The 12800-nt window shown below is 39.8% G+C and overlaps 2 protein-coding genes across 2 annotated transcripts in view; one reads left to right on the top strand and one right to left on the bottom strand.

Moving 5' to 3' along the window:
• Positions 1 to 5737, top strand: part of LOC146960240 (cleavage and polyadenylation specificity factor subunit 3-like) — a 7350-nt gene extending 1613 nt beyond the window's left edge. Inside the window, exons 3-6 of the mRNA XM_085772509.1 lie at positions 435 to 522; positions 621 to 687; positions 888 to 984; positions 5574 to 5737. Coding sequence (XP_085628635.1) covers positions 435 to 522; positions 621 to 687; positions 888 to 984; positions 5574 to 5720 — 399 coding nt within the window. The 3' untranslated portion in view covers positions 5721 to 5737. The remainder of the gene's footprint in view (positions 1 to 434; positions 523 to 620; positions 688 to 887; positions 985 to 5573) is intronic.
• Positions 5738 to 9453: 3716 nt separating this feature from the next.
• Positions 9454 to 12504, bottom strand: LOC146960239 (disintegrin and metalloproteinase domain-containing protein 17-like). The gene is made up of 5 exons (XM_085772508.1): positions 12408 to 12504; positions 12177 to 12307; positions 11252 to 11419; positions 10898 to 10954; positions 9454 to 9936 (listed from the first exon to the last, which is right to left on the bottom strand). The coding sequence occupies exons 1-5, from the start codon at positions 12502 to 12504 to the stop codon at positions 9454 to 9456; spliced, it is 936 nt and encodes a 311-aa protein (XP_085628634.1).
• Positions 12505 to 12800: the final 296 nt, after the last annotated feature.

Below are 12800 nucleotides of genomic sequence, written 5' to 3'. Positions count from 1 at the left end.
CTGAGCACACGAACACGTCTGTTTTTATTTAAACCAGTTTATAAACATTAAATATACAGTTTATAACATGATTATGTAGCTGCAGTCAGGTTTTATTAATGCTCAGTATTTGTTCTACATGTTTATTTCAAACTATTTTGTATATTTTATAATTTTATTTATGTTTTTAGACACAGATCTCACTCAGACCTGGTTACAGATACATTATTAACCAGTTATTACATGTTAATACATTCATTACACAGATATATACAATAATTATGACAATTTTTTATTTTTATCACATTTTTTCAAACACTTCAAAAATCTCAACACCAATAAACTCAAAGAGAAAAATGTAAAAACAACAGACAATTGAAGTAAAAAACTCTATGAACTAATTGATGCAGCAATATAAATCAATAATGATAATAATGAAAATGTTCTCGTCTCAGTGGGTCGCCAACCCGCTCAACGACATGTACGCAGACGCCGTCACCACGGTGATCCTGGAGGTCCAGTCCAACCCCACCGCCCAGAAATGTCAGTGAACGCATCACGAGGGAATTTATTTTAATTTCACTGATGAACAGAAACTTTACTGACGCTTGTTTGTTTGTTTGTTTGTTTGTTTGTTTCAGTCCACGAGGGCAGGAAGGAAACGTTCGACATGGAGCTGTTCGTCGAGCGACTGGAGCTGATGCTGCAGTGAGTCTGAACACCTGTAGCTACACCTCGAAAATGGTTTTAATGGTTAAAATATCTGACAAAACTGTAGAATCTGACACTTTTTAAGTTAAAATTAAACCTAATTGATCCAAATATAAGAGAATAAAACTTTTAAATGAAGGTAGAGATTAAATATTTTCTGTTTTCACCTGGTAAAATGTTTTTTTTTTCCGTTTCAGCGACATGTTCGGGGACGACTGCGTGAATTTCAAAGACAGTAAAAGCCTGAGTGTGACGGTGGACGGAGTCACGGCGTGCATCGACCCAGAGACCAGAGTGAGTCCAGCGTCTGACATCTATTCTATACACGAACATTAAAGGGATAGTTCCACGATTCTCGATACTAATTCGATACCACGATTAAAAAAACAAAAACAAAACAGAACCCATGTACTTTTAAATTCACTACTTTATTGAAAACTGTTTCAACATCTTTTTGCACAGAATTTATAGGGCTGCCCCCAAATAGTCGACCAAGCACCGGTCGACCAAAAAATCATTAGCCAACCAAAATTTCATTGGTCGATTGGTCGCAGGAAAAAAAAAAAACATTTGGAGCCGTGTCTGGTTAAAATCAAAGCAGAAGTAAGCGATCCGGTGGTTTTGGCTAACTTCCTGTCAGCAGATGGAGTTAGCAGTCCCCGCCCTCGTCCCTACGTCACCACATTCACGCGCATCCCTTGGCTGCACACACAGAGAGGACCGCCCCTTTATGCCGTTCTCTCTCCTCATTGGATAAAGGTTGTAGGATACAAGGAAAGTTTTCTCCTCGGCTTACAGCAGAGCAGAGTGACTGACAGACCCGTGTTTTGGACCAAACACTCTATAAAAGTGATTACTGTCGAAAGATATAACTATTTAAGACTTATATTAACACAAACATTCCGCTTACTTCTGCTTTAAGTCAAAATCAATATGACTGAACTGCAGAGGTGGCAAAAGTACTCATATTCTGTACTTAAGTAGAAGTACAGATACATGTGTAAAAAAATACTCTGGTAAAAGTAGAAGTACTGATTCAACTCCTTTACTCAAGTAAAAGTAAGAAAGTACAGGCTCTGAAATGTACTTTCAAAGTAAAAGTAAAAAGTAAAAATGAATTTTTGCCGTTAATGAAACCTACATCATTTGATAATTTTGTTAAACAAAAAAAGTTCAGACAGAATAATCAAGATTGAACTGACCAGAGGCAGTGTTTCCCAACGTTTGGGCCGCCACAGACCTCACAAATAAGAATTTTGTAAACAGCGTTTCATCACCTCTCTTCACTGCCAGTCAGTCCACCTGCCGTCTCTCTCGCGTGCGGTCACCGCGCACGTACACACGCGCACGTACACACTGACACGGGCACATGGACAGGTTTGCTGCTCGTAAACGGTAAATGCGCTATATCGCGCTGATTGTACGGTGTTCAACCCCCCCGTCGGATAGTCCGACCACCACCGCTTCCTTCCTCCATGCTGCTGCCTCCATGTCGCTGCTACAGTACAAGTTGGTAACTCGGTTCTCTCTACGCTACCGCCCCCCCCTCCCTCCTCCCTCCTCCCTCTTCTTCTCCCTCCCTCCCTCTCTAGTTCGTCACGTCTTTTACCGGTGCTTTTACGTCGTGTCAAAAAAAAAAGTAACAAGCCTGTTTTTACAATGTAACTAAGGAGTAGAAAGTACATATTTTTGGGTATAAATGTAGGGAGTAAAAGTAAAAAGTCGTCAGAAAAATAAATACTCAAGTAAAGTACAGATACCTGAAAAATCTACTTAAGTACAGTAACGAAGTATTTGTACTTCGTTACTTGCCACCTCTGCTGAACTGTATATGAAAGGCTATTCACCTTATTCTCCGGGGCAACCATGGAGTCAATGGAACGCTGTGAGATTGTGTTGGAACTTCCGGCGACGACCGGAAGTCGTATAGTACATTAGCGGTAGCTTGATTATTTGAGTCCGTTCTCAGATGTTTCTTGTTGGCAAATCCGGGTTTTTTTTCCCGTTGTCGACTGCAAAAAATGACGAGCATTATAAAGAGGAAGCTACAATCACTGGAAGAAAACGTGTGAGTTTTTATAGCAGTTGAGCATCGACCTCATCTTCTGTCCCAGTGTGTGTGGAGCTCTGTACGACCTGCACCCACCTCCATCTACTCTAGAGTCTGGTTAAAAATAATTAAATAAATCCCCGTGTCCCCGCTGATTTCAGCCAAGGTGAGCAGCTTGTTTGGAGAGTAGGAGCGAATTAAAAAAAAAAAAAACGCTATCACAGCCCGAAGCAACATTGTTAATGCACATAAGAGGCTGCTTTTAATTTCTGACAGCTGGACATTGCGCTACTTTTAATTATGAAGCTTTATCCATTTAAACAAAATAAACTAGAGGAACAACTTTCATGTTTAAATTGTGTTTTATAGCCTACTTTTATATATTTTACTGATCGCAATTCAGGCTGGGTGTGCGTATGAAAATATGCTACAGTGTTTCTCTTTTCTTTTCTCTTTTTTGGAGGGGGCGGGGGGTAGTTTAGGTGACAAAGACATTTTTAACTGTGAAAATAGAGATGTATTCAATATTTGCATTTGGGCAATACTGCTGTAGGCGAAACAAGTTTATTCATGGCCACATTTAAGTTACAGTATTTGAGGGAGGGTTTTATTTCTAAATCCCTCCGTTTATTTCTTTTACACATTAGCGAGCAGGTTCACAGCGTGAACAGCGTGTCCCGACCCGACCAGGCTCTGGACACGGAGCAGAGACCCAGGTCCGATAGTGCAAGGCTCTCTGAAGCAGAGGATGAGGCCAGCTTCACTCAGTCTTCACAGACAGTCCAGAGTTGAACGAGTTTCTGATCATATAGTTGTCAGTTTGCTCCAGGTGACAGTCGACCCTCACAACAAACCCCCCCCTCCCTCTCTCAGTAAATAGTTCCGACGTCCATGCTGCAGCTTATATCCAAGTAATATAATAGCCTATATATAAATGAGCTCCTGACGCTCAGCTCAACAGTTGGTAAACAGCAGCGGATCAGCGCGATCTCTCCCTCCGTACTGGTTCTGCCAGCTCCACTTGGATTTCAAAGTAAAAGTCACGCTGTAAATGAGTTAAATTGTGAAACAGCGGCGCTTTTATAGCCGATTTTAGGATTAAACTCTGAATATAGGGTGAATTCAGGTATATTGGGACAATTTTTGTAAATTCATTTTCTGAGCCATTTTTTGTCATCAAGATTAATAAATAACCCAACAAATGAGATATATCTGGATTCCTCTACGTGTCTGCGTTCTTTATGTGAAACAATTATGTGCTAAAATTCTTTTGTGAGAGCACAGCACTCTATTTTAAAGGTTTTGACACAAAACTATTTTTTCGCAACTTGTTTGGTAAATTGGGACAGTAGGTTTGGTAATTTGGGACACAGGCTTGTGCAATGGGATATTGCATGGAGCTCCAATTACATTAAAAAAGACATGAATAGATTGCTTATTTATGTATATTAGGCCTATAGCCTGTTATTTTTATGTTGTGTATTGTTTATAATCTCGTGATTTGTAACCAAATCAACCAAATATACGAATTATTTCAACATACAGCAGATTTAATAGCCTAAAACATATTGTGAGCAGACTATTGACCTCAGGAGAAGCAAGCATGTTTTTAAAAATACATTTATTTTTATATTTTGTTAAATATAAATATATAAAATAAAGATAACTCATGACATAATAAGAGATAAAACAATCTGACCTATTTTTGAACGTCACTTCACCTATTCCACATTAACCGCTGATTTGATATTCTGAAATGTACAAAGGTACTTGTTTTCCCTATATGTGTAAGAATTTCTCACTTTTAAGCATGTAAGATATGACTACACTATTGAAATATTTCAATATAAACCCAGAAACACTGTCCCAAATAACCTGAACATGCTGTCCCAAATTACCATACCACTATTGGTAATTTGGGACAGCAAGAAAATGTCCAAATTAAGAAAATGTAAACATCCTCACAAACCAATGTTTGTTTATTTTAGTAAACCAATGCATCACACATCTTAATATAACTTTCATACCTATAGTAAATTAGTCATACAAATGTAATAGCCTTATATTAAATTCCAACAAAAGCACATGCCGTTTTGCTGACCTCCTGATATTTGGGGTCAGCGTCCTGTTTGATGCTGACCCCGCCCCCCTGTGTGATGTCACCCAAAATATTTAATGTGACTTTTAATGTAGACATCCAAAGGAATGTATCAGCACCTTTAACTTTGCCATAGCCCATTCAAAGCAAGTGGAAGCATTGTTTTTCCTTATCTGTCCCAAATTACCTGATGTCCCAATATACCTGAATTCACCCTATGAGCTAAACATCTGTTACCATAAGTTTCCATGGCGATCTAGCTGGGTTGAAAGAGAGAGTACAGGAAAGCCTGGCTTTAGACTCAATAAAAAATATATAATTATAAAATATAACCCACTAAACTCGCTTCGAAGTACACCCCTCAAGTGTTGTCCATGTTGATTTGATTGTCTGTATTGTAATTGTCCCGCAATACACTGCAAATTCAGTCGATTGTTTACATCAGTTTTTACTTCCGCATTTGACCGGAAGTCGTAACACAATCGCGGCCAAACCGGAAGTGGCAAAGTGGGCGGGGCTACATAAGGTGAATAGGGCTTTTAATTTGAGGGGCCAGATACAGGAAGTTGTGACATGATTAGTCGAGTAATAACCTATTGGTCGACCAAGGGAATTATGGTGATAGGAGAATTTCCCAAAATGTTGAACTATCCCTTTAACGTCTGGTTCATCATAATGGTATAAATCAATACTCAATAATCAGCTGATAACACCATGGTGACCTCTGACCCTCAGGCCGTGACCTGCGCGGACGACGACTCTCTGAGGGAGATGGTGGAAGTGGCCGTCCACCGTCTCTACGACGCCCTGAGCCCCGCCTTCACGCCACGCCCCCTCTGTGATGTCATCAGCAGCAGCAGCGCGTTGCCGTCGGTGATGTAGCGGTGGACGATGAACTGGCGTTTCTCTGTCACTCTCTTCAGTCCTCGTAGTATCGATCGATCACCAATAATCGGTCGATAACGGACCGATGCAGATGTTCGTTCATTTCTTTGACTCGAGGACTTTTGAGTTTTTCCAGCTTCTTCGTTGGAAACTTGGTTCCAAAGGAATCGGCTTCAGGAGACGGACCACCAATACCTTTATTGATTGATTGTTTTTGTACTTGATTTGTCTATAAAACAAAAGTTTGAGTTCTTCACAAGGAAAATAAACATTTGTCCAGAGAGAGAGAGAGGGTCACTGAGTTTCTGTCCTCGAAGATAAAAAGTGAGTTAGATTTAATGTGAGTGAAACAACAATGACATCATCAATACTGCAGATAATTTATCAATCATCTTGTTTTCTATGAAACAAAATTAAGGTTAAAATCATCAAAAATGTTCGTATTGTTAAATAAAAGCAGAAAATTGTTGCATTTTAGAAACTGGAAAACAGAATTTTATTTTATTTTTTTCATTAATTTAGATTTTCTACAAGAATTTATCTGCAAAATATTTTAATTATTGATAAATAATTTAGAGTATTTTCTTTTTTACACTAACTTTAATATTTTTTTGGCTACAGGTTTTATGTTTTTATGATGCAAGTCGATCTCATCTTGGTCTGAATATTGATATTTTTAGATTAAAATATAAAAATAAAATCACCAGAGATTAAAATAGTCAATAAATTACATTAAAGCAGAATGTTTAAAAATGTTTTTGACAAATGATCCATTAATGAGAACCATGAGATCTTGCTGAAAGCTCAGGAAGAAACGTGAGTTGATAAAATATCAGAATATCAATAAAAACTCTTTATCGATCAGCACTTTAAATCAGACAGTAGAACGTTTTATTGTGAAAGGGCAGACTGAGCGGACGCCTCAGTCCGACGACGACACAGTGACGTTAACAACATGACTCGCAACCGACCTTTAATTGGATCAATACAGACGATCGTCAGCATGTACATAACACACAGACACACACATCACAGTGTACAGGACTCAACACACACACACACACACACAGATAGACACAATATTAAAAATACTGACAAGTGCATTTGAATACCACAGAAGAGAAGAGAAGGCACTTTGAGCTCTGACATGTCAAAAATAAACATTTAAAACGATAATATGGCTTCAATCAATCGACAAAAAAACACAAAACTTACCACAAAATAAATCTGACACAGTAAAAACATGTGATGAGAATAAACTCTGGTACCAAACAGCTCGAGTGACACAAACCAAACAGCTGAAAACACTCTGAAGTTTAACATCTGTGTCTTTATCCCCCCCCCCCAAAAAAAACAGACACAGTCACAAAAATAAAAGCAACAACACAACGATATTTTATACAAAGATATATATACACACAGTAATAATAATAATCTGCCCTCGTACAGTAAGAAACAAACAGGTGAAATGTTCAGATAACTGACCTCAAACCAGGATAAAATAAAATAACAGGGAGGTGTTTTAAAACTGTTTAGGTTAGGACAATTTTATACTGAAGTTTTAAGTTTTTCCTTTATTTTTATTAAGTGATTTAACATTTTGTCTATAAAAATTTACAAAATAGTAAAAAAAAAAAATGCCCAATGTAACTTAAAATGTATCAAAAGTCCCTTCAATCAAATATTCAATTTATTACAAAAAAAAAACAAAACAGTTGAGCCATCCATTTATCAATCACAATTATTGACTGAAAAACGACTTAAATTATTTGTTTCATTGCTGATCAACATTCAATCAATTAATCAGCTTATTGTTGCAGATGTGATACACAGTAAATACAATTGATTGACAGGTTTTAGTGGTTTTAAGGAGATGATGAACATTTATGTGATATAAAATACGGTCTCATGTAGCTCAGTGGGTCGAGTTGAAGGCACTTAACACTGTCACGTTCAAGGGTTCGATTCCCACTGAGTCTTAAAACAGAAACACTTTTTAACCCTTTAAACTCTCCAAACCTATTTTAACCCTATTTGTACTTTATTAATATCATTTATAGAATATAAAAACATTTTGAGCCTTAAAAATAAAACTTTGACCTCTGTGTTTTTGACTTTTACTGTTTTTTTATTTGGCAGCTGCACGTGTCATTGACTCTCAGTGCACTTTGACCTTTTGAAGCTGCAACTAATAATCATTTTGACTATTAATTAATCAATTAGTCTATCACACAGTAAAAAAAAAACAATTGATTCTGATGTAAAGACAAAAAAAAAACATCAAATAACCACAAATTAGAAGTTGACAACGTCAAATCTTTGGCATTTTTTGTGCTGTTGTGATAAAATATATAATATTTCTAAAGCTTTTAACAACATTATCCATTATTACAACATGTTGTGTTGATGCTGTTTCTATAAAATGCTGGTGACAAACACTTTGTCTCAATAGCGTCAGTTAGAAATAAATGTTTTTCTCTCATTAGACAGAAACTCTGTGCACATAAATGATTGTCATATTGAAGTTGAACCTTTTTAAAACATGAAGTTCAACTCAGCAACAGTTTGACTGATGACTGAGCTACAACAAGCGTTACATTTGGCCTTTAGGGAACTAAAACGAGAGCCGGGCTTCAGCTATAAAAGTGAACGACGACTTTATGTAACAGAAATAAACGTGTAACATTCAGGAGCAAAAAAAAATCTTTGGTGGGACGTTCAAGAACTAAAAACGGACGTAGGAGCGTACAGTTGCTGGTCGTATCGTGTAGTGTGTCATCAGAAGACGAGTTGGTCTGAGTTTGTACGGTGGCTGGCGGGGACCAATCGGAGCTTTAGCGACATTTTATTGGACGAATAAAAGTATTGACCAGATGATCGATCACCACAGTTAAACACAGTTTGATTGTGGAAGCAACATCTGATCTGAGCACCGTTCAATCAGCACCAACGACGGTTTGATACCTGGAGAAGGTTCGATACCCAGCAGCGGCCCCTCGCTGCCACAGCTTCAACAGGACAATATGTTAGTTCGAGTCACTAAAGGACGTTAAAGAGACGCGGAGAGGACGGACGGAGCAGCGATTTGAAACCACGGTCTGACCACACAGGAGGACGACTGGAAGGAGACGTTTTGTTTCTTTTTCTTTTTCTTATTATAATTAGGGATCAACTGATATGGTTTTATCAGGGTCGATACTGATACCGATCATTAGTAATCAAGGAAACCGATATTTAACCGATATTCATTTGCAGTAAAAATGAAAATTTAAAAATAACACACCAGGGATCAGACTGAATACAGTCAACAGTTTGTTTCTGTTTTGTTCACTGTGAAAACCTTTGGGACATTGTTAAACAGCCAAGAGAGACGGCTTCGTTAGAGCCAAAGGAGTGCGTTTATGCGTTTAAAAATACATTTATTTTATTGGTTATCGGTGAAAAAAAACGGCCGATATCGATTATCAAAAAAAAAAAGGGAAATATCGGTCGATAATCGGTTGAACTCTGATTGTAATTAAATTCATTAAAAACGTTTTTCTGATTGAATGTGTCTCGATGTGATCAGACTGAGATCTGCTGCAGCAACAAAGCGTCAGTGCGGCGGCTTCAGGACGGAGCCGCTTTAAGAAAATAAAAAATAAAAAAAGTCGTAAAAGTTTGTGAAACCAGCACAGGAGGACGTGAGCGGGACAAACCGGGCACCGTCCCGTCCCGTCCCGTCCGTCCCTCAGCACTGCGTCTCCTTGGTGTCGATCTGGTGTTGCCTCTGCAGCCGGAACATCAGCGCCTTCTCGCTGCGACTCACCGCGCTCGTCTCCGTCAGGTCCTCGAAGGAGCGCCGCCGCTGCTCCGAGCGCTGCGCCGGGCGGCCGAACGCCTCCTGCAGCGCCTCCTCGTCCAGGTGGGAGTCGAAGCTCGGGTCCTCCTGGATGGTGGCCATGCGGGGGGAGTCCAGAGGAGGAAGAGGAGGGGGAGGAGGGGGAGGGGGAGGGGGAGGGGCCGCCACCGCAGGAGGAGGAGGAGGATGGTGAGGAGGAAGAGGAGGATGACAGCAGGAGTCTGGACCGGGGCCGAAGCCGAAGCCGGAGACCGGCGGCGTGCTGGTCTGCTGCGGACCGGACGGCTGGAAGCGCAGGTTGGTGGTCGGGAAGGTCGGAGGCTTGAAGATCCGGACGGACGCGGACTCCAGGCTGCTCAGGAGCTCGGCATTCTGGGAAAATGAACAGAGTCAGTTGAGTTGGTGTAGGGATGTCACGATTATAAATTTTCTTGGATAAATAATCACGGTAGTACGATTACCACGATTATTATGCATTAATTAATTTCACAACACTATATATGAATGTGTAAAATCAAATATAGTCAAAATATAACTACATTATTGATAATATACACAAAATATTTTAAGTATCATTAATATAGGACCAATTATTACTCCCCCAGAGGAAGTATTTGAAATATTGAAGTCATTAATTGTCATCTATACCAAATGTTTGAGTTTATTTTAATAATTTTTTACATTTTATTATTACAAATGGCACACTGACATTTAAATTCCTACCAATTTAATGTTACGTGAGGTAAATGGACCAGTATCTGTGCATTTACCTTTACTTTGGCGCTACATCTGCCGATACGGTTCCGATATAATCTTTTTTGGAGAGTGACAGTATTTAGAAATCTTTACGATAGATTACTTGTGGCGTTTAATACCACGAGGAATTGTGACAATAAGTAATCGTGACATCCCTAGTTTGATGGTTAAAGATGAACTCTCTTTGTCTCTAACCCTCCTCTCCTCCATGTGCGTTTGTTTTCAACAATTAAGCCGGTGAGAAATCAATCCATGGAGCGGTGGATAACGTTATTTATCATCTACCATGTTACCATGTGTATATCTGTGTAGTCTTATCTGTCATAAACAAGAGATTACGGGTTACGTTTGTGTGGCGGTGCCGCAGAGACGAGAGCTGGGACACCGGGTCGGAGGCTCTGATCTTACAAGGTTGGTTTTCAGCCAAGAGACGCTAGGTGGAAGGCAGAGAGCCTCCATTCTCCCAGGTAATGATTCGTATCAGACATATTTCCTCCTTTTGCTGCAATTTCATTACATTAATTGTGAAAAACAAGTAATTGTGACATCCCTAAAATACACACAATCAGATACTCACACTGGGGAAGAACAGAGACTTTGTGGTTTGCTCGTATTGTTTATCCAGCTTCTTGTCCTGAGAGAAGAAGATAAAGAAACTTTATTAATCCTGAAGGAGGTTGTTCACAGAAGAAAAGACAAAAGACAAGAGTAAACTAAACTAATCTCTGCACATCTTATAAAATATATATTTAAATGACTGTCCACCTGATCTATACAGAATAAAGACAGGAAAGACTTTATCATCTTCAGATTCTGGCTGTAGCACCTTAATCCCTTAGTATTAGTCGTAATACATCTCTGTAACGCGTCAGTCAGACAGTGTGACAGTGTGTAGTTTAGTTCCTGACAGAGACAGAACGGAGCGACTCACCACACAGTGGACCAGGATGCTGATAGGAACCCAGAAGAGCAGAGAGAACGCCACCACCGACCCCACGATGTTGTCGGCCAGAAACTTCCCAAACGTGTTGATGTCCAGTTTGTCGATGAAGTCCCACAGACGCTCCACCACGTCCTGCACCTGCTTCATGCACTTCCCCTGCAGGAGACACACACACACACACACACACACACACACACACACACACACACACACACACACAAGCTGTGTTTACACACATACACACACAAGCTGTGTTTACATGGAGCCAAATATTCAGATTAGATTCGGTTTAGAGTCCAAACTGAATGAAAATGCTCCATATAAACAGCTCAATCACAACAAACAAGCCCAAACCAAATCAAGTTTCATTCGGTTTCACAGAGGCAGAATAAACCTTTTCTTAAATCGATCAAAAGTATAAAACAATAAAATCAAATCATGTAAACAGTTGACCTGAAAGACTCATTCAGAAAGGATTCAATCAGAAAGAGGAAAAAGTCTCCATGTAAACCCACCTACACACACTCACATCCCGCTTGTCTTTAATGTGTTTTTTTTTGGGGGGGGGGGGTCCCCCTTTTACAAAGCATTTTATATAATAACACGTGAACATGGGGTGTTTTCTATTATAATAACACAAGGAAATAAATAATTAACCAAAAACTTAAACAAAAGAGGGGCTTTTCAGGGAAATATACCTTTCCAATGCTTTCAGATGTCTTCAAATTTGGAATGAGTGTGATGTCATACCATTCATCAACAGATGGTTTAAGCCATTTCTTTGTGATTACAGCTAAACTCAGTTCCAAATAAATAGTTTTCACACTCATAGTAGTTGAGCTAGAAGTTTGTCTTCAATGTGTTTTAAAGCTGCCGTGTGTGTGTGTGTGTGTGTGTGTGTGTTTCCACTCACCGCTCCGTCACAGAAGCCCACGGTGCAGGGTTTCCCTTTACGCAGGAACAGGAAGTTGCCCGTCTTGTCCTGGTAGGGGGCGCAGATGCCGCTGGTGCTCCGGCAGCAGACTCTGCACGACGCGTTGGTTTCTATAGAGACGAGAGGGAACAGATACAAGACTGAGACGGATGCATCATCATCATCATCACCACCACCACCACCTTGGTCTCACGCCGGTGTGGTCGTTACCGTTGCAGGCGCAGGGCTGCAGCTTCAGGACGGCCTGACAGAAAGGAACGCACTCCCCGTCCAGACACTCGCTGCTGTTTCCTGTCACAACACACATAACAACACACACACAGTAGTTTTTTGGTTATTGTTAGATGATTTGATCAGATCTGATCCAAGAGCATCTGTTGTTGTGAGTCTGTCCCTCACACACCTTGTGCTTCTGAAAGTAAACTGTAAATTATCAGTCAACATGTTGTTGTCAAGGTAACATGAAAGTGGGTAGGTGCTGTTCCATCCATGTTTATAGTATCTGGACCCTCACAGACTCTCACACTCAGTCACTTTACAGCTGACAAAGAGAGAGGGAGTGATGCTGCCTGTCGCTCAGGTGGAGCTGTGACACAGCAGTGT

The sequence above is a fragment of the Trachurus japonicus genome, unplaced genomic scaffold (assembly GCF_045865225.1).
Source record: "Trachurus japonicus isolate A0001 unplaced genomic scaffold, Traja_1.0 AP030543.1".
Taxonomy (NCBI): domain Eukaryota; kingdom Metazoa; phylum Chordata; class Actinopteri; order Carangiformes; family Carangidae; genus Trachurus; species Trachurus japonicus.
Note: the sequence above shows the minus strand (reverse complement) of the source record. Positions and strands in the feature narration are given on the sequence as shown.

Coding starts and splice junctions, on each gene's coding strand:
- LOC146960239 (XM_085772508.1), bottom strand. CDS start 12,504: ATGTGTGTTGTGACAGGAAACAGCAGCGAGTGTCTGGACGGGGAGTGC. Junction 12,308..12,407: donor GCAGCCCTGCGCCTGCAACG/GTAACGACCACA, acceptor TCGTCTCTATAG/AAACCAACGCGTCGTGCAGA. Junction 9,937..10,897: donor AGTCTCTGTTCTTCCCCAGT/GTGAGTATCTGA, acceptor TCATTTTCCCAG/AATGCCGAGCTCCTGAGCAG.